This window comes from Drosophila suzukii, chromosome 2L (assembly GCF_043229965.1).
Source record: "Drosophila suzukii chromosome 2L, CBGP_Dsuzu_IsoJpt1.0, whole genome shotgun sequence".
NCBI classification, from domain to species: Eukaryota; Metazoa; Arthropoda; class Insecta; order Diptera; family Drosophilidae; genus Drosophila; species Drosophila suzukii.
Window position 1 is genome coordinate 25543764 of NC_092080.1, and position 26705 is coordinate 25570468.

At 40.1% G+C, this 26705-nt stretch overlaps 4 protein-coding genes across 14 annotated transcripts in view; 2 read left to right on the forward strand and 2 right to left on the reverse strand.

Annotated features, from left to right (window-relative positions):
- Positions 1 to 2168: 2168 nt before the first annotated feature.
- Positions 2169 to 2928, forward strand: lmgA (lemming A). The gene has a single exon (XM_017082983.4). The coding sequence runs from the start codon at positions 2371 to 2373 to the stop codon at positions 2626 to 2628; it is 258 nt and encodes an 85-aa protein (XP_016938472.1). The 5' UTR covers positions 2169 to 2370; the 3' UTR covers positions 2629 to 2928.
- Positions 2707 to 5336, forward strand: lmgB (lemming B). Its single transcript, XM_017082982.3, has one exon. The coding sequence runs from the start codon at positions 2707 to 2709 to the stop codon at positions 3763 to 3765; it is 1059 nt and encodes a 352-aa protein (XP_016938471.1). The 3' UTR covers positions 3766 to 5336.
- Positions 5337 to 26705, reverse strand: part of Acer (Angiotensin-converting enzyme-related) — a 35412-nt gene continuing 14043 nt past the window's right edge. Inside the window, exon 4 of the mRNA XM_065862891.2 lies at positions 5337 to 5544. Within this exon, the coding sequence (XP_065718963.2) occupies positions 5519 to 5544 (26 nt within the window). The 3' untranslated portion in view covers positions 5337 to 5518. The remainder of the gene's footprint in view (positions 5545 to 26705) is intronic.
- LOC108016336 (uncharacterized) lies at positions 10877 to 22630 on the reverse strand. 11 transcript variants are annotated; one of them, XR_005016137.3, is made up of 6 exons: positions 13369 to 22613; positions 12414 to 12572; positions 12107 to 12364; positions 11803 to 12043; positions 11580 to 11739; positions 10877 to 11451 (listed from the first exon to the last, which is right to left on the reverse strand). XR_005016137.3 is itself a non-coding variant. In XM_070999536.1 (4 exons), the coding sequence occupies exons 1-4, from the start codon at positions 13445 to 13447 to the stop codon at positions 11954 to 11956; spliced, it is 441 nt and encodes a 146-aa protein (XP_070855637.1). In that variant the 5' UTR covers positions 13448 to 22630; the 3' UTR covers positions 11863 to 11953. The 11 variants fall into 11 exon arrangements, 4 of the variants coding, with proteins under 4 accessions (XP_070855637.1, XP_070855636.1, XP_070855640.1 ...); XR_011605898.1 differs by having other exon boundaries at positions 10878 to 11451; positions 12107 to 12340; positions 12414 to 12489; positions 13369 to 22607; XR_005016140.3 differs by having other exon boundaries at positions 10880 to 11451; positions 12414 to 12489; positions 13369 to 22603.

Sequence of the window (26705 nt, forward strand, 5' to 3'; positions counted from 1 at the left end):
CTAACGGCGTTCATCGAAATTCACTCGTGAAATCTGGTATTTTTCTGGTATTTCCTTAGCTCATACGAGTACCGCGCTGAAAAACAGAACCGGCGAAAAGCGTTAGCCGCGTATTTGCCTCTCGCTCACTTAGCCCGGTACTCGGATGAGCTAAAGAAATACCAGAAAAATACCAGATTTCGCGATTAAATTTTTGGTGAACGCCGTTAGCCGCGGCCCAAAGAATAAGAAATTTAATCTTTGGCGGTGTTCGTGCAAAGGCGATGTGGAAACTAAAAATTAAAAATGGAAGGAAAACCTAAAATCGGCTGCCGGAGGTCAATGCAGATAAAATAGGACGCCAAATCAAGCTTATGCCCTTAATTGTGGGATTTCACCGAAAGGAAGCAATTCCACAAAAGGGGCAAATTCGCAGAATAGTTGAAGTGCTGGAGGAGATTCACTAGAGAATCCCAGTGGGAAGGAACATGCCGAGTGGGACTTCGATCTCTACATGGACATCCTGCAGGGCGCGTCCTCGCAAAGTTAGTAAGATCTGGCCAAAAGAATTTGGTTGAGTTGTACTAATAGAAGTATCTTTTTAGCAAAACCACCAGTAATAGGACTCCGGACACCACCAGCTACTTGGCAGCTAAAGCGGAGCTGAAGGACCCGCTAGCTTCTATAGGGAGGAGGAAAATAGGGCGCCGGCAAAGGAACAGTTGGATGCTGGGCGACTTCCTGCAGAATCAGCGGATCAACCCTGATCTTCCACTTCCTCAAGGTCCAATATGCCTATTGGGACTCGTAGCTGTACTGCGGTGGAACGGGAAAGATGGCGAAGCATCCGTGGGACGAGAAGGAAGCTTTAAACTACTAATTTACATAAATAAAAACATTCGTTGAACATTCCATTTATTTTTATTTAAATTTCTTTGTGTACCAGAAGACTTCTCCTTTTTAAATTTCTCCAAACAGTTTGACAGTAAGACCATGCTACATGCATTGCGGGTGAGCTTTGAAAACTTCGGTCACACTACAAAGAATACGATTTTTCGACTAGTGAAACTCTTAGCCGATCTGTGTACTAAACTATAGGAAGTACATGAGCTAGAAAGAATCGGGTAGGAGTCGCTACAACACCGCTTCAGCGAAAAAAGAAATTCCATATTTCACTATAAATATAAAATAAACCGCTGTTCCAGAAACAGCTCATCGGCATAAACAAACCGAAATCTAAAACAAAACAAGGTTTTTCCAAAAATAAAATGAATGACATCGCAAAACTAAATACAATTTCGAAACAGGCAGTGGAATAATTTCCGCTGCAAATTAATTTACCATTGATGGTCGAAAATTTGTCAAGAAGGAGAGGGTTTCAGCAAAGTAAAAATGGAATAAAAACTACCACAAACTTTTAAAAAAGTTACGCCTGTGGAATTACAACATATTAAATCAGCTTAGACCCTTTAAAGAAGTTATAGCACATTCCTTGCGTACTTATCTTTGGTTATATCGTTTCTTCACGAAACAATTTGGCCAATTTTTTCGGATAAATGTCCCTGCAAATATTTTCGATTGAATGCTTTGGTGAAAGGGATGGCATTTCCTTATGAAATGGCATTTCTTCGGTTCTAGCCTCAGACGTCGACATAACTATTTTCATAGAGTACTGCCCAAACACCTCTTTGTTTTCCGAAATCATTTGTTTTTGGTTGAATCGAATTTTGCATTTGTTATTAAAGTGAGCGGATGATGTGAAAACGCCACGGCAATATTGTATGGATGCGTTTCATATTTAGGTGAGTCAGCACGACTAGGTCCCTTTTCCTAGCCGGCGAGCACAGTGTGTATTCTTTTAAAGGCCTGTGGTGTGGAGTGTTTCCTCATTATTCAAATTCAACAAAATTCCCTAAAACAGCTGGCTGTAGAAAAAATTCATCTCCTTTCCTTTTCTTATTCGTAAATTCGTAAAAAGCACTCAATTAAAATAGAGAATTGGAGAATTTGTTTTACCCGTCCTTTTTAAGGCACACGTACTTATGGAAGAAAAAGTCGCTGAAGCGGAATTTGGTCGCTGATGCAGTCTGTCTGAACATACTGTTGGGTAAAAATAAACATCGCATTGCACTTCAAAACTATCGCTGGAGTTGGTCATCACCAAGTTACACTAATTGTCGATAGCATAGTCTCCAACAAGAGCTATCGTGCAATCGACACTAGAACCTATCGACCTATTTTCAGCAGCCTTAAGAAAAAAAGCAATATTTTGCGAAAATCATTCGGAACCGACCGAAAAACACCCACTCCTTTGGCCAAAGGAACCCTGCTAAATGCAACGCAAAGCGGGAGGAAACCAGGCAATTACAGTGTAAGGCAAATGTGCGCAAAATGAAAGTGAGAATCAAGTCATGGACGGGAGTTGCAACTTGGCGTTGGGTAGCGAATGACGAGAACTGTGGTATCTGTCGCATGTCCTTCGAGAGCACCTGCCCGGAGTGCGCGCTGCCCGGTGACGACTGCCCACTGGTGTGGGGTGTCTGCTCCCATTGCTTCCATATGCACTGCATAGTCAAGTGGTTGAACCTGCAACCGTTGAATAAACAATGCCCCATGTGCCGCCAGAGCTGGAAATTCAACGTGCATTAGGATCGTGTTGTAGTTCCAGTTCAATTCTTTAGAGGATCACCAGCAAGACGAAACCGTAGAGACAGTAAGCTTTATTGAATGATGGAGAACAGCACCGATGCTCAGCCGCATTTGACGGGCCTGCCGCCACTGCCAAAAAGTCTGAGTGCCGCCACGGCGGTTCCTGTGACAACAGGCCCGCATACCCGCACGGCCTCGCCGGCGTCCAGTGTTTCCGCACTGGCGGCCGTCGCAGGAGAACTGTACCTGGGACCCTCCACCTCCTCGTCGGCGGCGGCGTCCAGGAATCGCAGCTATAATGGACATGGACACGGCCAGCGACACGGGAGTCTCTCATCCACGCAGGAGTCACTCAGCGATCGAGAATCCGTGCACAGTCGTGCATCCAGCACACACAGTGCTGGGCCGGGGCACACACCCACCAACAGCTCGAGCAGCACTGGAGCCACCTCGTCTACTATTGACAACCAGCTGGCCATTCTGCGCAGGGAAATGTACGGCTTGAGGCAATTGGATCTTTCACTGCTGTCACAGCTGTGGGCACTAAACGAGTCCATACAGGGATTTCGGGTGTTCCTGCAGGAGCAAGATGCGCTGTCGCCGCCCTCGAGGTCTCGCACGCCGTCGGATGCGAATTCTTTGAGCTCAGACGAAGAGGACGATGCCTCCTATGCGCCAGTGGCCTTGACCAAAATTACAGATGCTGCCGGAGGTGGGAGTGTGAGTGTGGTGAGCTCCAGGGCCAAGGTCTCTCCGGCCAGCGGGGGACTACCCACCAAACCTGCAACGGGTTCCACCACCTCCCACGCCTCGACGAGTTCCACATCGGGGGCCTCGGGATCCTCGTCGGCTGCCTCCTCTGTGGGCAAGCACCAACAAATGCAACAGGCGAACCTCTACCATCAGAGGACGGCTCCACCACCCGCACCTCCAGCCCAGCACAAGGCGCATCCGCAATTGCCAAGAATTCTGCAGCAGCGCATGAGACAGGCCCCACCTCCTCCGCCACCCACAAGGCAAAAGGGTGGAGGCGGAGCCAGCACCAGCAGTAGTAACCACAGCATCAGCAGTGTCACCCAGACGCATCCACATTCACACCAACATCCCCAACAAGCACATCATCCGCGGCCAGTATGACAAAACCCGTTCTTGGACTAAGACAAGTTCAAGAACAGAAGCACATTCAAATAGCAGCCGCTGCCAACACTTTGGAAAGGGTCAATTAAGCGACATTTCCCCAAGAGTCAATTCAAATTTAAATGCAGAAAGATCACTCACTCTCATTCTATCAACTCTCATCTTATAATACTTGCCATATTCCCTCGTTTTCACTCAAAACATATGAGAGGCTTTTAAATGATTTTCGCTAAACGATGAAAATGTTTTTGAATGTTTCACGTAAATTATTAATTAATAAAAGAAATTTGTATTTAATAATAATCGCTAAGTAGTAAAGGATAAGATCCTAATATGCGTCTACGTGTTACTCAAATTGTATAAACATAAATTTATAATGCTTCAAATTTCGAATCAAATTAATAGATCTAGCTCCATTATTTGCGTTGACTCTGAAATGTTTTGTTAGAATAAATACTATCCAACAAAATCTAAATAAAATTGTTCCAACTCATGTAGCACTAACCAAAACTAAACTCTTGGCATATACAAATGGGTATCTGGAATGATTTTATAACCCAGTTAAGTCTTAGTTTCATAATGTCGAATCGAACGCTAAATTATATTACACGAATATGAATCTGCATCTCAAAGCAAAACTTAGCTGATCTTACTGTTAGTTCAATAATCCTATCATTAAAACTAAACAATCTAGACATATATGAAAAGCTCAAGTATTGAAGAAAATCCGCCGAGCAGTTGCACACTGCGTTTCAGAACTGAATGTCGGCTGCATACGAAATTCTGTATGGCAGAATTCAAGGTTCGTACGAATGTGACTTTCTTAGTTGGTTCAACTATTTTTAATATGTAATTGATTGATAAATATATGAAATACTGTGCAACCGTCTAACAGCTTTGAAACGCATTGCATATAATTTATATGTACTAAATACACAAACAATGTTTACCACATAACAAGTTAAAAAGCGATAGTTGATGGAACGTAGTAAATACACATTAGTATTTACCATATCACAAGCATAATACGGGATATTGCGAAATAAAACAAGATTTACATATATTACCTTATGAAATTTAAACAATTTAAAATATTTATTGTTAGTTCATATTTTCTTTCTCTTTACAAAAATTAAAACACCTTACGAGTCGAACGATTGGAATTTAAGTCCAAAGGATAGAATTTCACTGCTCTTTATTTCCACTTCATGCACATGATTCTAGAAAAGACTAGACAGAGAAAATAAAATACCAAAACTGGTCATAAATGGGGTTTTTTTGCATACCAATTTTGGTCCCTTATGGTGCCATATGATATTGATATTTTGGAGCATATGAAACTGATATTTTCGAACATATCATACCAGATTAACATGCGCGATTAACTTATCAAATTTGTCAGAAAAAATTGTGTTTTCAGTACCAGTGCGGATTTTTTCAATATCAAACTGATAAGCTTTCATGTTCAACTGATATTCTTTCATATTAGATTGATACATTTGTAATATCAATATTAACCAGTTTTGAATTTAGGTTTTTGCTTCTTTTATAAAAGTGAATATTAAAACCTCTTTGAATTTGCTTAAATTTATTTTCAATATATTTTGGGTTCATTACAAACATATTTCAAGAACTTAGCAATGTATGAATGATCACTCAGAACTCGGAGTCCTCCGGTCTTCAATAGATGTATCCCAACGAAGTGGTGGATGGCAAATTGCCCAGCTCGGCATACTGGCCATCTATTTGACTTTTATGTAGTGCAGTATGTTTTTCCAGCTACCGAAAAGTTACAGTGTTCAAGCAGTAAATAAATGAAAACAAGGGAGAACGCTATAGTCGAGTACCTCGACTGTCAGATACCCGTTACTCAGCTATAGGGACCAAAGGTAAATGGAGATATGCAAGCATTAAACAAGATTGAAATGCGACACCTTCCCGCGATCTAAATATATGGTTATGTGGACGATAGACAGATTTAGGCGTTATGGGCGTTAGAGTGGGTGAGGCAAACTTTTTTTGGGGCCAATCGATAGGTATTGACGAGACTAATACATTTCAGTTAAAATTTTTTTTTAGCAAGGAAATTGTGGGCGCCACAGGCCTAGGCGCTTTGTGGGCGATAGAGTGGGCGTGGCAAACTTTTTTTGCGTCAATCGATAGGTATTAACAAGACTAATACATTTCAGCTGAAATTTTTTATCTAGCATGAAAATTGTGGGCACCACGGATTTGGGCGGTTTGTGGGCGTTAAAGTGGGCGTGGCTGTTATGTGCTAAACGACAAAAATATGCACAAATTATGAATTTAACAAAGCTGTTTACATTAAGACAGATAACGATAGAAGAAAAATCGATACACGACTATCGACGACTCGTGAGTTCAGGGAGTCGTGCAGCTTAGTCAAATCATGGAACTGGTTCCTTAGACCGGATAACTCCCAAATGAACCAAGATTTAAATCCGAAAAGTTTGAGTGGTTTTTAGCGAAGAGAGGCTTGGAAAAGTGAAACAAGCAAGGGTGATTAAAGGGCAAAAATAATTGGTCGCAGACGGTTCTGTTGAAAAAAAAAATATTATATTAGAAGAAGTCAAGTTCCTACCCAGTGAGTGATAAAAAAATACTTGTTGATGTGAGTGGAGTTAAAATATAAATATTTGTAGAATATTCCGTGAGGGATAAGCCTTGATCAGGAAAATAGATTTACATAAGGAGAGACGAAGACCAGCCACCAGGAGGAGATCAAAATTTTCAACAAGAAAATTGGCCACTCATCCCCGGGTGGCCACAGGTTTTTATTCGCCCTTAAAAACTATATTTGCCAAAGAGAAATAACAAATTTTTCCCGAAAACTGCAAGCGGCAAGAAAATCAGCAAGACGAAAATTAAAGAAAAAAAATTGAGACTGATATCTTTGATTATGTATTCAAATTATTTATTTATTTAACCTATTTATTTACAAAACTACTGAAATTATTATTTATTGTTATTTATTTATTTATTTATATATATGTGTTCCATGTAAAAGTTCGGTACCGTAGGTAGGCTTATTAAATGTTAGAATTTAAGAGAAAATTTTGAATTATAATGTGAAAACGAAATGAAGTCACGTGAGTAGAAATTCGTGTTGGGGGGTGAGATGATTTAGGCGAGGTGGCACGACCCACAAGGCAGAATTGGGAGATGTGTCCAAAAGAATGTTGAAGGATGCACTCATGGTTCAGTCCAGACGTTCAAAAGAAATCCGTCGTGAAGATTGCCGTTGTCCGAGTTTGAATTTCCGTTTTGTTTTTGTTGTGTCTGCTGCGTAGACAACATTGTTGGTTGTTTCCCTCCCTGGGACATTCGATGACTAGCCGGCATCTACACTGCGCGAAAAGCAAGACACGACATGGCATCTTCGCGTAACAAGCTTGCACTGCGTACAGGGCTACGGAATCTAAATCTGAAATACCAATTCTCTATTTTTGATAGTTTCCGAGATATCCGCGTTCATATTTACGATTTCTTGAAGTTTGAGGGCGTTAAGTAAGGCATGGCAAACTTTTTTTTGGGTCAATCGATAGGTATTGATGCGAACAATACATTTCAGTTAAAATTTTTATTCTAGCATTAAAACAGTTTTGGGCGGTTTGTGGGCGTGGCAAACTGACGAAACAAACTTGCGCTGCTCAGGAATCTCTAGAATCCACATGCCTAATCCCAGTAGTGCAGCTTTTATAGTTTCCGAGATCACAGCGTTTATACGGACAGAAGGACATGGCTAGATCGACTCGGCTAGTGATCCTTATCAAGAATATAATTCTTTATGGGGTCAAACGCTTCCTTCTACCTTTTAGTTTAGATTTCATTCTTTCGAGAACCTTCGAACGGGCCACACAAGCAATTGCGACTCGCTGCGCATCTTAGTAAGAAAACCCAAGTGAAATCAAAATCATGACGGATAAATCAACTCGCAAAGCGGCGAAGAGACCCCTATGTTCGACATCAGAAGTGGGATCCCCATCGCCACAAGAATATTCTGACGGTGTGTTGCAGGCGATTTTAGAGACACAAAACCAAAACTTCCTAAAGTTGCTGAATACTGGCGAACAACATCGGCTGCAGCCTCGCAAAATATTTCGGTGACAACGCCTATGTTTTATCCTGATGTGCCTGGGGCCGATGCCGCAGCGTGGTGTAAGACCGTGGATATGATCATATCCGAGCGTCCACTGAAAGACAGAGCACTAGTCATGGCGCTTAGCAAATCGCTGCTTGGGAACTCTTCTCAATGGCTATCTCAAATTTGCTTCGCTGGGATGTCATGGCTTGAATTCAAGGGTTTGTTTTTTGACCGCTATGAAGGCATCGAGCCACCGTCTGCCGTATTGCTCAACATTCTCAACGGAAGGCCGAATGGAAAGGAGTCCTTGTCAGTATATGGCAGCAGGCTTGTGACGTTATGAATGAGCCAAGAGGAAATAGCTGTTTCTTCAGTGTTGGCCCACACGTCCCAAATTGATCCCAGGCTGTAAAGTTCCGTTTTCACTACAAACATAAAAACTAGAATGAACTGCAGCAACTCTTAAAGGCTTTTGCGTTCAGCAAAGTGAGCGACAACTCTGGATTGGATCAAGGATCAAATCAAATGGCATTATTGCGGCAAGGTGGGACATAAAGCGTTTGAATGCCGCAAGAAGAAGGGAGAAGAGAGAAACGACGCAAAACCAATTCATCATAGTGGCAAACCTTTCACTGGGCGAGAGAGGTCAGGAGTTACTTGCTTCAAGTGTGGCAATCCTGGTCACATTGCATCTGCATGTACGAAGGGAACGACTTCGACGCACAACTACCACAACGAGATGCGAGTCGACATGTGTGCAGTACTGCACGCATTTTCTAACGCGGAAGGCACTATTAAGTGACTTCTAGAAGATAAAAACGATCGTCCGCGATATCGCATTCGGATCGCGGAAGTGACTCCCTTCAGGAAGAAATGTGCCACTTCGGCGACACTTCTTGAAGTCACTTCTGCGTTACTTCTGGAAGTGTCGCCGAAGTGACTCCGAGAAGGGCCGCCGAAGTGCTACATTTCTTCCCGACGGGAGTCACTTCCCCGATCCGAATGCGATATCGCCGAAGTAACTTCTGGAAGTGTCGCCGAAGTTACTCCTAGAAGTGTCGCCGAAGTGGCACATTTCTTTCCGACGGTAGTCACTTCTGCGATCCAAATGCGATATCGCCGAAGTAACTTCTGGAAGTGTCGCCGTAGTCACATATGGAAGTCACTCAAAAGTGACTTTACATATGTTTGTAGAAGATACCTAGAAGAGTCTTTCCCAATTGGAAAATCTTGAATGAAAACATATTTTATTATACTTTCAATATTTTGCATTTATTTTTTTTATAAAGGCATTGCCCGCTTGTATACACGGTCACTGGCATGTAGGAAATTTTGCTGAACAATGTTATTTAGGTCCAACACCGTCGACATTAAAAATTTATTAATAACCATTTATAAAAGAAACAGAAACAAAACTTTTTTTTGTTCATGTAAAGTAAAAATAAACTGGAAGACATTACCTTTTACAATGAATCGTTGATGCTGGGTTTCTCCGCAGTTACACGCTAAGTAATGTCCACAGCTAGCTTGTCCGTAAATAGCTTTAAATAATCGTACACCTCACGATAAGCACGTAATTTAGCACCCTTTGTTGAGGGGGTTATTTAAATATGTTAAGCAATCAATAACATTTAGAAAAAACAAAGCAATATTTTTAAAACGCACAAAATTGATACAAAAACCGCACTGTACGCAGACAAATCGCGCAACGAAATGACGCTCGGGCGAAAAATATTAGCGTGGGTCAAAAGGAAGACCAAAAAATTTTCAGAAAAAAAGGGGTAACGGAAAATTACCGCGACCTCTTTTTATGGCTTGTTTTTTTCCATTAATTTTGTTTTTGTAAAATGTGTACTATCGTCTTTCTATCGCGCAGAAGTGTCTCAGAAGTTACTTCTTCGCGATCCCGAACCCTTTTGTTTTTGTAAAATGTGTACTATCGCCTTTCTATCGTCCGGAAGTGATATTATATAATACCAGTTGGCTCCAACACGTGTTGGAGGACGTACGTACGCTGCTTTCATATGAAGCAAATCGGTGAGAGTTATGTGGGAATAGGTCTGGCATCCTTGTCAACCGAACCCCCCACAGATGAACAGCACTACTAATTATTGGCGTGGTGAAAAAGGAAGTCTTGGACAAGCACTTAGATCGAGAGATTGAACTTTATTAAACATTCGGAAAATGTAACAAAGTGTGGTGCCGTTGACCACATTGCGAGCAGTTTTGGTTGCTGCTGCATTGACTAAGAGAATGGGAAGAACTATATCGTCTATAACCTTTCGCGCGAAACAATCCTTGGCAAGGAAGTCCGGGCACCGTCTTAGAACGTGATTTTATTGGCAGCGCGAGCACCTGATGGATTCAGACTCAAGAGACCTGTGGAAGCTGTGTCCCCTAACAGTGGAGTTTCCCGATGGTCTGGTTTCCTACTCTCAATTAGGCCGATGCTGACCAATCGATTGTGAAGAAACACCTCCAGCTTTGTGAAGGTGGGGATTTCCACGTTGTTGCCCAGGGAATGCTTCCAGGCGTGTGTTGTGGTGAAAGGCAGCTTTCTAAATAAGGGATGTACCAACCAATGATCACAGGAATAAAGTCGTGAAATACATACGAAGTAAAAGAACGACGCGAGTAATAATCTAAAAACTCTGTAAAAATCCCCATTCAATACCTAAAACTATAATCAGAACTACACTCAAAGAAAAAACCAAGCACATTTGGCTTTTTTCAAGCCCAAATGGTCACAAAACTTCGACAAATACGAAATGGGCTTATTTTTCCATTTCAAGAACGTTTTGTTCTTAAACCGGCATTCTCAATTTGAGAACATTTTTGGGCGAAATTAAAAATGTGTTCTACTTGATTTAAGTAAGAAATCTTCTTTATTTAAGTATAAGGACAACTTTATTTAAGTATGAATTGTACTTTAATTAAGTTTAAGAATTCTCAAATCAAGTATGAGTTGTACTAAAATGAAATATAATTAATTCAGTAATATAGACATATTTTTTCTTAAAACAGGTCTAAAATGTTCTTAAACGAACTATGGCCAATGCTTATATCAAGATGATATGCAGCTTGCATCAAAAATATATAATTCTCATTTTAAACTGGACTTAGTCATCAGAAAAGAATTATTCATACTACCCTCAAGAACAGTATGTACTCATTTTAAGAATTAAAATGCATTATCTTTAACATAACTTGGTCTTATAATAAGAACAAATCATGCTCCATTAAGAGTTTAAAATTCTATAATCCAGCCGAAAAAGTTCTTTACATAAGAACTTATAATTCTTCAATTAAGAAGGCATTGGGCTTGCAGAAAAAAAGGAGGTTTTTTTTAGTTTTAGATTTATTTTATGGTTTTAATGTATCGCATCATTGATTTTGATATAATGATAATTTTGATATAACTTGCGTTATATGTTATACATACTTCAGCCCTATATAAAACTTACAATTATTTAAAGTATAGACATGAATTGGAAGGGATATGAATTCTTGAATATTTTTTTCATATATGAACAAGCGCGCAATCGATGGTAAAGCCGCGTACAGAAGAATGCTGATCAGTCCTGGGAATTTGTGAAAAATCATAAAAATAAAAACAAAACAAAAAATTACTTATGTAGTTTCGCTTAAATTTAATTATTTTAAAATAGTTATTTTAATAAAGACAAATTATAAAAACTAGAATATTTACCAATTTTCTTGCATAATTTTGCTTGTTTAAGCAGCCATTTACAAGCTTCGTTTGAAATGTTGTAGTAATAGAAATTGAAGATTTTATTTTTAAACGGCTCCCATTTCGAAAACAAAAACGAGCTTCTCCTTGGGTACATCATTTCAAAACCAATTTCAATCTATAAGTAAAAAATTAAATGGGTTTATATTTATATACTACAAGCAGCTGTCAAGTTGTTTACCTATTGTTGGCGAAGATGGAAGGTCTTCTTCCATTTCTCGCGCACTAAGTCCCAATTGACACCATCTCTATTAAGAGAAAACTTCAGAGAAAGTGCGATACAATCCGATTCTGAGTCTTCGGTGGTTTGGTTTTCCAAATCTTCAGTAGTTCTAGCTTGATCCTTGATCTTCGATTTTGTATTTGGAATACAGTTTGCCCGATGGATGTTTTTTACCGTCTCGGGAAATGAAGTAGTAATCCTATAAAATTGATTAAAAATATCAGTAAAAATCAATATTAAAAGCTCTTCAATTAAATTTTACCTTGCATTTCTCTTCGCCAGGTAAAAGACAGCAAATTTCGTCCAGCAACAGACTAAAATCTGAATATTTGATAGTTATCCCTGTTGAGAAGATCTCCACAAGGATAATGCTTATAAGATCGTTCTTCATATCCAGGCTTAAAGACATCTGTTTTTTTCCTTGACCCAAAATAGTTCTCCCTCTATTGGTCTCCGCCAATAAAGTGCCCAAGCTTTTGCCTAGCACCTGCTTTGCCTTATAATAAAATTTAGGCGGCGTCTGCATTCAAAAATATTTAATACTTGTTAGAACTTCAGAAATTACTTACTATTGATTTTCTCCAGCAGCTTCTCTCGAAATCTTGACCTAGGACCCAAAGGTGGAACGGATTCCTTTAAATCTTCCTTAGTTAAAAGAACATTAATATTCGGTTTTTTTAACCATGTTTATTCTTTAAATTTAAAGAACAGTATTCAGATATATAAATCTATGAAAAGGTAATAAAATAAGCTTTAATTCTGCATCATTAAATTTTTTGTTTTTATTAGTTTTAAAACATTTTTTGACGTTTGAAGTTGAAAAAAACCGAAAATTAATGTTATACACTGTATATATGTATGTACATATATAGATACACTGGCAAAGCACATGGTCAGGCTTGCTTAAGTTATTACGATAAAAATGATAATTCTGTAAGAATCTTTAAAAATGTAGTATAACTTGTTAAATAAAAATCCGCAAAACTTTATTACTGGATCGCAATTATTAATCCAAGCCTAAACATGTGCTTGCCAGTGTATCTACATATGTATGTATATATGAACGTGTGTTGACAAGTCACAACACGCGGTTTTAGTATCACTCAAAACTGTACAAATTCATATGTGCATAATCAAAAAACTACGAAAAGTGCGCCTTTTCTTGCGGTATGCGTCTATGTACATGCATACATATACATGTAATTGGTAGTATTTTGTCAGATGTGTGTATGTTTAGAGAAAACGAAAATGCGCTTTAGCACTCAAAAATGTACACACCCATATACAATGTACATATAAATATGTACATAAGTATGCACATAAATAAGTACATATGTATCTAGCGAAAAATAACTATAAAAAGTGCGCCCTTTTCGCGGTACTGTTCTATGTACATATGTATTTTATTTATTTATTATTTAAAAAAAACCACGTTCTGTGCTTTTCGCAGGAATACCAAGTGCACCGTTATTACTTAACTTTAATTCACAATAACACATTGGATGTCGCAATATTATTACTTACTTTCGAGGTAGTCCCAAACATCTTCCAGTTCATATTCTTTTAAAAACTCTTCCAGCTTCGCGTCACTTTTTGCACTCATTTTCACATAACTTTGGCACCCGCGATCAGATCAAAAGTGAATGGCTCCTTTCTAGAGCTGGGGCTACCATTCACTTGTATCGATATATCAAATATCATCTCGCGTTGGTATCGAGATTTTTGTTCTATAGTTAACTTTACCTATTAAATATATTCATATATATATATATATTAATATATATATTAATTAAAGAGTTCTTTATACTTTTTTTAATGCTTTGATTCAAATGAATACTTTTTGTTTTGGGCAAGCTTCAAACTATCGATATTTTTTCAGCCCATCGCTTACATAATAAGATAACACTTACACTTGTGTCAATTTTTTTACAACAAAATTGCACAATTGGGGATGTGTATAAGCGACCAGGCGTAGATTGGACTGTATGAAAAATCCTGACGTATTTCCGTTTTCCGTTTCAGAGTACATATGTATATAAGGACAATTATACATTTTTCATTTCTTTCTCCGATCTAAGCACAAAATGTGGTTGTTTGGAGAACTTCATTATTAATTATAAATAATATTCAATTCGTTGTGTTCTTTGTTCATATGTACTCGTAAAATTTTTAATGTTTTAAAAACAGAAGCGTACGGTAATATATGCGATTCAGAGTATATAAGGGCAATTATTAATTTCCTATTAGAATTAAGCAACATTTGTTCTTTCATAGCAAACATAATAAGTGCGTTCTATTATTGACTTAAGCACAATCTGTACTCGTTGACATACCTTTTATTTTTGAAGTTTTGTACTATTAATGAGAATAATTCAATCCTATTTTAAGGATACTAAAACCTGATTTTTCCTTTTTTTTTTTTTAAATGCTTTGCATTTATTTATTGAATCTTCTCCCTTTGGATACTAACAATAAGTGTATCAAATCTTAGACTAAATCATCTAACTTACAATCATATGACTGATGTTGTGCTAAAGGGGCCCAAAAGTTATAGCTGGCTTGGCAGGTCGTTGCGTTGTAGACGGGATCGGCTGGAAACCCAAGTCAAGCCTCTTGCGAGGCGATTGGGGTGCACAGAGAGTTTTTCGTTGTAGGACGCTTTTTGTTTGTCTATTTCATCTTTTACAGTAAGAATGCTTAGGTCCCTGTGGATGTTTTGGTTGCGAATATACCATGTTGCCCATGTGATAGTTCGCAGGATTTTCGATTGAACGCGCTGTATAATGTCTATGTTGCTCTGCTGGCGTTCCCCCATAGCTGGGAGCCATATGTCCAGATGGGCTTGAGAGTGGAGTTGTAGAGCAAAACCGTGTAGTCCAGACGCAGGGGCGAACGAGCGTTAAGAATCCAGTAGAAGCTGCTGGCCTTTAGTTTTAGATGTACTTTCTTGCGTTCGATGTGTCTTCTCCAGCTTAGTCGTCTGTCAAGGTGGACGCCGAGATACGTTACATCGTTGACTTGGGGAATCTGCGTATTATTCAATAATAGTGGAGGGCATGTTTGCCTGTTGAGAGTAAACGTTATGTGTTTACATTTTTGTTCATTTATTTTAATCCGCCAATCAGATAGCCACCTCTCTACTACGAGGAGGTGGTTTGCTAGCTGTGTTGTGGCTCGGCCTGGGCACCTCGAGTGACTTAAAATTGCGGTGTCGTCAGCGAACGTAGATGTTGTTAGCTGCTCGTTCGTGGGAATATCCGCTGTGTATAGGAGGAACAGAGTAGGCCCTAGCGCGCTTCCTTGCGGGACTCCAGCTTTGATAATGTAGTCGTCGGATGTTGTTGTATTGCACCTTACTGCGAAGGTCCTGTTGTATAGATACGACTCAAGAAGCTTGTGAGTGTAATCAGGTAAGTGTGTTTTGATTTTGTGCATGAGGCCATCTAGCCATACTCGATCGAAGGCTTGAGATACATCGAGGAATATTGCGCTGCAGTATTCCCGATGCTCAAAGGCTTTGCGTATTTCTGATGTTATTCTGTTAACTTGTTCGATTGTTCCATGGTTTTGACGAAATCCAAATTGATGAGCAGGGATAACATTGTGTGCTCCTAGATATGGTGTTATGCGAGTTAGAAGGAATTTTTCGAACAGCTTAGACAGACACGATAATAAACTAATTGGTCTGTAGGATGACGGAATTGTGTGGTCTTTTCCGGGCTTCGGTATCATAATGATAATAGATTTTTTCCATTTTTTCGAATAGTAGCCGAGAGTTATAATCCCATTGAAGAGCTTACAAATAACCTCAATGGCAGAGTTTGGAAGTTCAATTAACATTTTTGGGGTTATTTGGTCGCCGCCAGGGGCCTTTTTCGGTTTCAGTTCCCCAATGACTTTCGCGATCTCCTTTGGCTGAAACAATGGTGGTAGGGAAATAGATTCAGATCCGTTTTGTGGTAGGAAAAATGAACCAGAGGCAGGGTTCGGGTGGAAGACGTTTCTTAGATGTAAAGCAAAAGTTTCGGCTCTATCTTCGTCGCTGCGGGCCCAGATGCCAGATGAGTTTCTTATCGGAGTGACTGTTTCGATTGGAGAGCTCAGATTTGGGTGAGCCCTCCACAGAGGATGTTTTGAAGTGGTTGGCGATAGTTTTTTAATGTACTGCAGCTGTGCATTTTCTGTTTCTTGCTTTAGAGCTCGATTTAGTGAGCGAGTGGCTTCCTTAGTGGTTTGCCAGGCACGTCGCAGGCGCCTCTTTTCTAGGACTAACCGTTCAATTTGCAGATTAGTTTTGAAGTGGTTGGTTTGCACGTCCCTGCCTTGTGGTGTTGAGATAGTGGCTGCCTCCACGAATACTTCTTCAAGAGCATCGGTAGAGCAGTCGATGTCCGCTTCTATGTTGAAATGAGGGGTTAATTTGATGTGTGAGCTTACATACTTTTTATATTTTAACCAGTTGGTTCTGTGCGACGTCAGCCTGAGGGGTGATCTGTGATTTTTGTAATATTAGTTTTTGTAATTAGTTGAAAACCTGATTAGGATGCCGGTTTCGCCGTGGGCTTTACCATCTGGATGGTCTGTGCGGTAGAAAGTGTAGCCTCTTATTTGGAAGTTGTATTTGTTTGTGAGGTGCGTCTCTACCAGTAGCATAATGTCGATATGATTTTCATTCAGGAACTGTGTTACTTCAAGGTTGTGCCGTGAAACGCCATTGGCGTTCCACATTGTTATTCGTAGATTTGCCATCTGATTATTTGGACTGCTTAGCTGCAAGTAGCTGTAACACCATGTTCTGGTTTTGAACCAGTGTTTGCATGGTCGTTTTCATGAATGACATGAGTTCCATCATACTTTGTTGCATGGTGACCATCATAGTTTCCAGAGTGCTTTGCGACTGTACTTGGATCTGCTGAGCGTTTCCTAGATTAGACTGGAGTGGGTTTTCCGTCCCCGATCGAAGGGCATCGGCGTATGAGAATCCCTTCTGGGTATTTAGTTGACCAAATGAGGATCTTGCAGCCGTGCCGAAAAATACTTCCGGCGTCGTACGCGAGTAAGTGTACGCATTTTGGGTGTTCTGATGACGCGTTGCTATCACTTTTCGCATGCGGTCCTCCTTGTAGATCGGACAGCCCCTGTAGTTTGCCGTGTGGTTACCTTGGCAGTTAACGCATTTTTTCTTTTTGGGGTCTTCTTTGTTGGCAGGGCAGTTAGCCGAATTGTGGAAGTCTCCACAAGCTACACAGACTGTTCGAAGTGAACAGTATGCCCTGGTGTGTCCATACTCCTGAAAATTTTTGCATTGCACTGGGCCGTTCATTTCATGTGGATCTTCGACATTAATTCTTCGGTTCCATAAGTATTGCAGGTTATAAATGAAGTGCACTTCATTTTTCTTCAAGACTCTGCTGTCTGGCTCCAGCTCGACCCTGAAGAGTGGTTGCGGCTCTTTTTTCCTGTTTATAATGTTACTGACGTTCTTTGCAGAAACCCTTTTTCCTTGAGAGCATCGATGATTTTTCTTGAATCAAAAACATTTTCGGATAGTTTGGGTTTTAAGAATGATGTATTCTTGATTCAAGAAGGCGCAGCATATTCATCAACAAACATAAGAAGTGCGTTATATTATTGATTTAAGCACAAATTGTACTTGTTGATATACTTTTTATTTTTGAAGCTTTGTAGTACTATTGGGAATAATTCATTCCTATTTTAAGAATACTAAAACCTATTTTTCGGAAATTAAGTTCTTTTAGTGATCACACTAAGAATGTTCGTACTTACCAAGAAACATTTTTTTTCAGAATATATTATACTTAGGTTAAGCAGAAATCGTACTTGTTTGGTCCTGTTTATTGAAAAATGTTCTTGAATCAAGCCATTTTTGGGATAATTTGTGTTTTAAGAACGATTTATTCTTAATTTAAGAACGCGCAACATTCTCATTCTTAAAACAAGCCCAAAAAATACTATCCGAAATCAAGTATAAACCGCGCTCAAATTTAGGATGCGTTTTTTTCTGAGTATACTTATCACTATTCCATTTAAATAAAACTATAAACATATTATAATAACATTACAATTAAATCAGAAAAACCAATCCCACAAATATGGGGGCTCAACCTACGTGAAAAGTGAAAAGTAAAACGACGAAAAGTGTGCTTAGGAAAAGATTTTAAACGACAAAAACTGTGGAAAACGAGGAAAAACTTAAAAAACGACGTACGAGTGTGTTAAAACCAGTGTGTTACAACCACCACTGTGATCTGCCATATACATATATAACGACGCGTATGTGTATATAAACGACGGGTAGAGAACGCGAGTCAAAACGACTAATACGAGTGTAAAGAAGAGCAACGAGTACAAGCGAAAATTTACAAGAACTGTTTCTGCAAACATGTCCAGTCTAGCAGATTTTGAGTCAGTTTTACAGGCGTTAAAATCTGAAAAAAATAAGAATGTTGACCTGCTGCACCAGTTTGTCTACGAAAATGACGGCGATCGGCATAACCGAAAGCGACTACGGGGTTTCGACGGGTTTAACTTTTTGGAAACTGATGAGCTTTTCAACCAGAAGGTGTCTCACGTTGCGCAAAATTTATCAAACAGCGACCTTGCCATAATTTGCAACATTTTGGGCTTGCAACACGACAAAAGTGATCTCATGCTACACATATTCCGAAATTTGCGGGAAAACTGCTGGAAGATGCAGATGAAGAGGACGAGAAGAGAATGACGAAGATAACGACGATAAAAGTTCTAACGGGTTTCGCTCTGTGCGAAGCAACACGGAGAAGCAGAAAAAACTGAACAACGCACGGGCTGTCACAGTGGCGTCCAACAATAACGATTCCGCCTCTGTACAAAGATTCGCTGTGAATTCGCCGCGTTTTTCTGTAAACTTCCGCGATGTAGAAGACTCTATTCGGCCGTTCAGCGGAGATGACACCCTTGCAGTTGAGGTTTGGATTTCCGATTTCGAGGACATGGCTTCCATTATGTATTGGGATGACCTGCAAAAACTCATTTTCACGAAACGTTCTCTAAAAGGTCTCGCTAAAGTCTTTATTATGAGTGAGCGTGGTATCAAAAATTGGCAAATGTTAAAAAACGCGTTGATCAAAAAGTTCAAAGCCGAAGTAAATAGTGCTCAATTGCATAAGTTAATATCCGAAAGGAAAATCAAAAACAATGAAAGTGTTCAAGAATATTTCCTGAATATGAAAGAAATTGGTTCTCGTGTCAGTGTAGACAACTGTGCACTTATGCAATATGTGATTGACGGAATCAATGATTTAAGTGTTAACAAATCGATTTTGTACAATGCCAAAGACTTGATGGAGTTCAAGGAAAAAATTGAAGTGCTACGAAAAAATTCGCGAAAAATCCGGAAAGCCTAAAATTTACGAAGACAAGTCGGAATACCCGATAGGTAAAGAAAGTGTGGGTCATATGGAAGTTTCAATGCAAAGAAAGGTTCATTGCTTCAACTGTGGTGCCGGTGGCTATACATCTAATCAGTGCCCCAATCGAAACAGTGGTCGAAAGTGCTTTAACTGTAACAATTTTGGACACATATCGAAGGACTGCCCCACAAGCAAGATAGAAACGGTTGAAACTCCGAAAAATACGCGCAAAGTATCCGCTGACAAACTTTCGATGTGTAAAGAGATTTATATGAAAAGCAACAAGTACACAGCCCTTATTGACAAAGGCAGCAAATACAACATTGTAAGTGAAACAACGTACGTAAGCCTGAACAAGCCAAAACTGAGTGCTGTGAACATTTTTCTTGTCAGCTTCGGGAACAACCACCAGGTAAAACCATTCGGTTCTTTTAAAGAAGAATTCGAAGTTGACGATCAAGTGTTTGAAGAAAATTTTCTTGTTGTCTCATCTGACTTTCTAGACGTGCAAGTTGTGATAGGTGCCGAATTTTGTAACAACGCTGAAATAACAATAAATCGTGACGGAATAAAAATACAAAGCCAGGAAAAGCATGCCGAAAGTGAATTAGGTGCGCTAATGAAAATCAACGTCGAAAGTGCCGAAAATTTAAAGGTAAGCTTTGACGAGAGTGCAACAACTGAGAAAAAACGCAAAGTTTACGATCTGATTAAGAACTATAACCCGACGAGTACAAAAACAACAAAGGTTTTAATGCGTATCGTTTTAAAGGACGACACTCCCGTACATTCGCGCCCGCGTAGATTCGCGTTTTCCGAGCGGTGTATTATAGACGATCAAATCGAACAATGGCTCAAGGACGGAATCATCGAGCATTCTGAGTCAGAATACAGCAGTCCGGTCGTCCTGGTAAAGAAACGCGATAACACACTTCGACTCTGCATTGACTATAGAAGGATTAACAAGGTAATAGTTCGAGATATGTTTCCCCTTCCCTTGATCGAAGACTAATTAGACCGTCTGCAAGATGCCCATGTATTCAGCACGCTGGACCTCAAAAACGGATTTTTCCACGTTAATTTCGATGAATAAAGCCGCAAGTTCACATCCTTTGTAACTCACAATGGCCAGTTCCTAAAAATCCCTTTTGGCCTCACGAATTCTCCAGGCGTATTTCAAAGACACGTTAACGCCATTTTCCGAGACTTTACCCGATCTGGTATTGCGATTCCCTACGTCGACGATATCATAGTCCAAGCTGCAGACGAATGCGAAGCAGTAGCCAATCTCAAGACAGTCGTCAAGCGATGTGAGGAGTATGGTTTAGCTATCAACCTAAAGAAATGCTGCTTCCTAAAAAAGAAAATCGAGTTTCTTGGCCATTGTATTGAAAACCAATCGATCAGCATCTCGGAAGACAAGACGAAAGCTGTGACGAAGTTTCCTCTCCCGACAAACCAGAAGCAATTACAAAGCTTTCTGGGTCTGGTTGGATATTTTCGCAAATTTATTCTGAGCTTTTCAATTATCGTTAAACCTTTGACCGATCTAATGAAGCATGACACTAAGTTTTGTTTTTCTGACAGAGAGATTGACGCTTTTAACAAGCTTAAGAGTTTGATTACCTAAAAACCTGTGCTCAAAATTTTTCATCCACAGCACGAAACAGAACTTCATACAGTTGCTTCGATTGATGGTTTTGGGGCAGTTTTACTCAAAAAATCTCCTAAGAATAACCATGTTCATCCAGTGTACTACATGAGTAAGAAAACTACAGACGCAGAAAGAACGTTTTCTAGCTACGAGTTGAAGATCCTGGCAGTGAATACTGTTGGGTATGAATTTCAAGCTGATCAGCGATTGCAATGCTTTCCAAAAAACGATTGAGAAAAGAGCAGTCGCACTTTGGATCCTCGAACTTCAGGAGTTTGACTTTGAAGTCGAACACAGATCAGGCACACGCATACGCAATGCTGATGCTCTAAGCCGTTACCCTGTAATGATGATCTCCGACGATAGTTTGCACAGCAAATTGAAGAGTGTTCAATCGCAGGACGAGGAATTAAAAGCCATAAAAGACATCCTTGCTGAAAAATCTATACACAACAATTTCTTTTTACGATATGCTTTGCTGTACAAATTGGTGAACGACGACGAGCTTATTGTTGTACCACCGATCCTTCAACGTGAAATCATTCGACAGGCTCATGAAAAAGGACATTTTTCTGTAAAGAAAACCAAAGAGATCATCGGAAAGACAATTTATAGGTTTGGCTTCATATTTTACATTGCTAAGCTTGAAGACAAAATCCAAAGACAGATTAAATGCTGCATTCCGTGTATCGTATCCAACCGCAAGCTTGGGAAAAAAGAAGGAGAATTGCACTCATTGCCCGAGGAAGCGGAGCCACTTCAAACATTCCACATCGATTTTTTGGGTCCTCTCGAATCAACTCACAAGGCGTACAAGCACATTCTTGCTGTCATTGACGGATTCACCAAATTTTGTTGGCTATATCGTACGAAATCAACATCCTCTAAGGACGTCATCACTAGACTAGAGGCTCAGAGCGCAATATTTGGAAATCCTGCTCAAATAATATCCGATCGAGGCACAGCGTTCACTTCAGACGAGTTCAAGAAGTATTGTGAGGATGAGGGCATTGAACTTCACGCAGTAACAACTGGAGTTCCGAGAGCAAACGGTCAAGTCGAACGCCTCAACGCCACAATTGTATCTGTACTGTCCAAACTGTCTTTAGATGATCCTAGCAAATGGTGTAAGTTCGTAAACCAGGTGCAGCAGACAATTAATTTGACGTACTGCAGAAGAACACACACAACTCCATTCGAACTTCTTGTAGGCATCAAGGTGCGTACGAAAACAGTCGTCCTGTTGAAGGCAATGATTGAGCAAGAGTTGATACAACTGTTTCAGGACAATCGCGACGAGATCCGCAAAGCTGCAAAGCAACAGATCCTGACTATGCAGAATGAAAACAAGCACTCATACAACCTCAGACGTAGACCAGCAGCAACATACAAAGTTGCCGATATTGTCGCTATCAAACGCACGCAACTTGGTGGTGGACTTAAGTTAAAGCCTAAGTACTTGGGTCCCTACCACGTTACAAAAGTCAAACCGAAGGACACTTACGATGTTGTAAGGGAATCGCTAACAAATTCACAGTGTATATGAATCAAATTGTCAATGTAGTGAGTAATGAAACTTCGATAAGCATCTTAGAAAATCTGGTTAACGATAATGTGGAACTAGCTGATAGTGATAAGTTCATATTAAGAAATATTTTAAATGAATTCTCAGATAGATTCATAACTGGCATGCCACACAGGCGTATAACTACAGGAGAATTAGAAATTCGTCTAATTGATGAACATAAGTCTGCACAAAGACGTCCGTATAGATTAAGTGCAGAAGAAAAAGTAATAGTTAGGGATAAAATTCAACAAATGATTGAAAGCAATGTCATCCGCCAAGTAGCTCTCCATTCGCTAGTCCTATGCTTTTAGTTAAAAAGAAATTTGGCAGTGATAGACTGTGCATTGATTTTCGCGAATTGAATGCGAATACGGTGTCTGATAAGTATCCATTGCCATTAATATCAGATCAGATAGATAGATTACGTGGTAGTAAATACTTTAGCAGTTTGCACATGGCCAGCGGATTTTATCAGATCCCGATTCACACTGATTTCATCGAGAAAACACCTTTCGTGACTCCAGAAGCCCATTACGAGTTCCTTGCTATGCCATTCGCTTCGTCAGTATTTCAAAGAGCGATAGTACGAGCCTTAGGTGATTTGGCATACTCGTATGCAATTGTTTATATTGATGATGTGTTGATAGTCGCAAACTCCAAAGAAGATGCTTTTACAAGATTGAAAGTTGTGCTTAAAGCCTTGTCAGATGCCGGATTTTCATTCGACATAAAGAAGTGCACATTCTTCAAGACAGGAACAGAGTATCTCGGGTTTTATATTAAAGATGGCGAAAAAAAACCCAATCCTAGAAAAAAAAAGGCTTTATCCGCATTAAGCCAACCAACTACTGCCACGCAGTTAAGACAATTTATAGGTTTGGCTTCATATTTTAGACAGTTTGTTTTGGATTTGTTTGGAAGCAGAATCATGAAGAAATACGTAAAAAGATTATTGACGTGTTGACAAGTGACCCGGCGCTGACGATATTCAACCCTGAGCTTCCGATCGAATTGCATTCAGACGCCAGCGCGGATGGTTACGGTGCAATGCTCCTTCACAGAATTGACGGAAAATGTAGGGTGATCGAATATTTCAGCAAGTGTACATCCGCTTCAGAATGAAAATATCATTCATATGAACTAGAGATTTTAGACGTGTATAATGCTGTAAAACATTTTCGACATTATCTGCATGGTAGAAAGTTCGTCATCCATACTGACTGCAATTCCTTAAAAGCGAGTCGCACCAAGGCACGTGTACACCGATGGTGGGCGTTCTTGCAGGCTTTCGATTTTAGCGTACAATATAGAAAGGGAACTCAAATAGCACATGTAGACTGCCTATCACGAAATCCTATTCCAGAGGCCTCGAAAACAATAAACAAAGAAGTTGAGGTTCGCGTTGACTTGTCAGTGATAACGGATAATTGGCTAATCCCTGAACAGCAGAGGGACTTAGGTATAGTTGATATCATGAATCAAATAAATGGAGGTGAGATGCAAGTTGACAGAGCTAAAACTTTTGAAGTTAGAGCCGGAATGTTGCATCGCAAAATTCAGAGAAGTGGTAAGACTCGTTGCTTACCAGTGGTTCCGAGAGCCTTTAGGTGGTCGGCAGGTATATCACTTTTTGGGGTTCCTAGTCGTATCATTGCAGATCAAGGTAGGACCTTTGCTAGTGGTCGATTCCGTGACTTCTGTTCATCGGAAGTTTGAAGTTTTGTACTATTAATGAGAATAATTCAATCCTATTTTAAGGATACTAAAACCTGATTTTTCCTTTTTTTTTTTTTAAATGCTTTGCATTTATTTATTGAATCTTCTCCCTTTGGATACTAACAATAAGTGTATCAAATCTTAGACTAAATCATCTAACTTACAATCATATGACTGATGTTGTGCTAAAGGGGCCCGAAAGTTATAGCTGGCTTGGCAGGTCGTTGCGTTGTAGACGGGATCGGCTGGAAACCCAAGTCAAGCCTCTTGCGAGGCGATTGGGGTGCACAGAGAGTTTTTCGTTGTAGGACGCTTTTTGTTTGTCTATTTCATCTTTTACAGTAAGAATGCTTAGGTCCCTGTGGATGTTTTGGTTGCGAATATACCATGTTGCCCATGTGATAGTTCGCAGGATTTTCGATTGAACGCGCTGTATAATGTCTATGTTGCTCTGCTGGCGTTCCCCCATAGCTGGGAGCCATATGTCCAGATGGGCTTGAGAGTGGAGTTGTAGAGCAAAACCTTGTAGTCCAGACGCAGGGGCGAACGAGCGTTAAGAATCCAGTAGAAGCTGCTGGCCTTTAGTTTTAGATGTACTTTCTTGCGTTCGATGTGTCTTCTCCAGCTTAGTCGTCTGTCAAGGTGGACGCCGAGATACGTTACATCGTTGACTTGGGGAATCTGCGTATTATTCAATAATAGTGGAGGGCATGTTTGCCTGTTGAGAGTAAACGTTATGTGTTTACATTTTTGTTCATTTATTTTAATCCGCCAATCAGATAGCCACCTCTCTACTACGAGGAGGTGGTTTGCTAGCTGTGTTGTGGCTCGGCCTGGGCACCTCGAGTGACTTAAAATTGCGGTGTCGTCAGCGAACGTAGATGTTGTTAGCTGCTCGTTCGTGGGAATATCCGCTGTGTATAGGAGGAACAGAGTAGGCCCTAGCGCGCTTCCTTGCGGGACTCCAGCTTTGATAATGTAGTCGTCGGATGTTGTTGTATTGCACCTTACTGCGAAGGTCCTGTTGTATAGATACGACTCAAGAAGCTTGTGAGTGTAATCAGATAAGTGTGTTTTGATTTTGTGCATGAGGCCATCTAGCCATACTCGATCGAAGGCTTGAGATACATCGAGGAATATTGCGCTGCAGTATTCCCGATGCTCAAAGGCTTTGCGTATTTCTGATGTTATTCTGTTAACTTGTTCGATTGTTCCATGGTTTTGACGAAATCCAAATTGATGAGCAGGGATAACATTGTGTGCTCCTAGATATGGTGTTATGCGAGTTAGAAGGAATTTTTCGAACAACTTAGACAGACACGATAATAAACTAATTGGTCTGTAGGATGACGGAATTGTGTGGTCTTTTTCGGGCTTCGGTATCATAATGATAATAGATTTTTTCCATTTTTTCGAATAGTAGCCGAGAGTTATAATCCCATTGAAGAGCTTACAAATAACCTCAATGGCAGAGTTTGGAAGTTCAATTAACATTTTTGGGGTTATTTGGTCACCGCCAGGGGCCTTTTTCGGTTTCAGTTCCCCAATGACTTTCGCGATCTCCTTTGGCTGAAACAATGGTGGTAGGGAAATAGATTCAGATCCGTTTTGTGGTAGGAAAAATGAACCAGTGGTAGGGTTCGGGTGGAAGACGTTTCTTAGACGTAAAGCAAAAGTTTCGGCTCAATCTTCGTCGCTGCGGGCCCAGATGCCAGATGAGTTTCTTATCGGAGTGACTGTTTCGATTGGAGAGCTCAGATTTGGGTGAGCCCTCCACAGAGGATGTTTTGAAGTGGTTGGCGATAGTTATACCCGTTACTCGTAGAGTAAAAGGGTATACTAGATTCGTCGGAAAGTATGTAACAGGCAGAAGGAAGCGTTTCCGACCCCATAAAGTAAATATATTCTTGATCAGGATCACTAGCCGAGTCGATCTAGCCATGTCCGTCTGTCCGTCTGTCCGTCTGTCCGTCTGTCCGTCTGTCCGTCTGTCCGTCTGTCCGTATGAACGCTGAGATCTCGGAAACTATGAGAGTTACAATACTGGGATTAGGCACGCAGATTCCTGAGATTCCTGCGCAGCGCAAGTTTGTTTCAGTAGAGTGCCACGCCCACTCTAACGCCCACAAACCGCCCAAAACTGTGGCTCCTACAGTTTTGATGCTAGAATAAAAATTTTAACTGAAATGTAATGTTCTCATCAATACCTATCGATTGACCTAAAAAAAAGTTTGCCACGCCCACTTTAACGCCCACAAACCGCGAAAACCTGTGACGCCCACAATTTTTATGCTAGATAAAAAATTTTAACTGAAATGTATTCGTCTCGTCATTACCTATCGATTGACTCAAAAAAAAGTTTGCCACGCCCACTTTAACGCCCACAAACCGCAAAAACCTGTGACGCCCACAATTTTCATGCTAGATAAAAAATTGTAACTGAAATGTATTGGTCTCGTCGATACCTATCGATTGATCCAAAAAAAAATTTGCCACGCCCACTCTAACGCCC

Bases quoted from the DNA above. Each gene is read 5' to 3' on its own strand.
- lmgA (XM_017082983.4), top strand. From the start codon at position 2,371: ATGAAAGTGAGAATCAAGTCATGGACGGGAGTTGCAACTTGGCGTTGG.
- lmgB (XM_017082982.3), top strand. From the start codon at position 2,707: ATGATGGAGAACAGCACCGATGCTCAGCCGCATTTGACGGGCCTGCCG.
- LOC108016336 (XM_070999535.1), bottom strand. From the start codon at position 13,447: ATGAGTGCAAAAAGTGACGCGAAGCTGGAAGAGTTTTTAAAAGAATAT. The intron at 12,452-13,368 runs GTAAGTAATAAT...TTTGGGTCCTAG, and splicing joins TGTTTGGGACTACCTCGAAA to GTCAAGATTTCGAGAGAAGC. The intron at 12,044-12,106 runs GTAAAATTTAAT...TCAATTTTATAG, and splicing joins CTGGCGAAGAGAAATGCAAG to GATTACTACTTCATTTCCCG.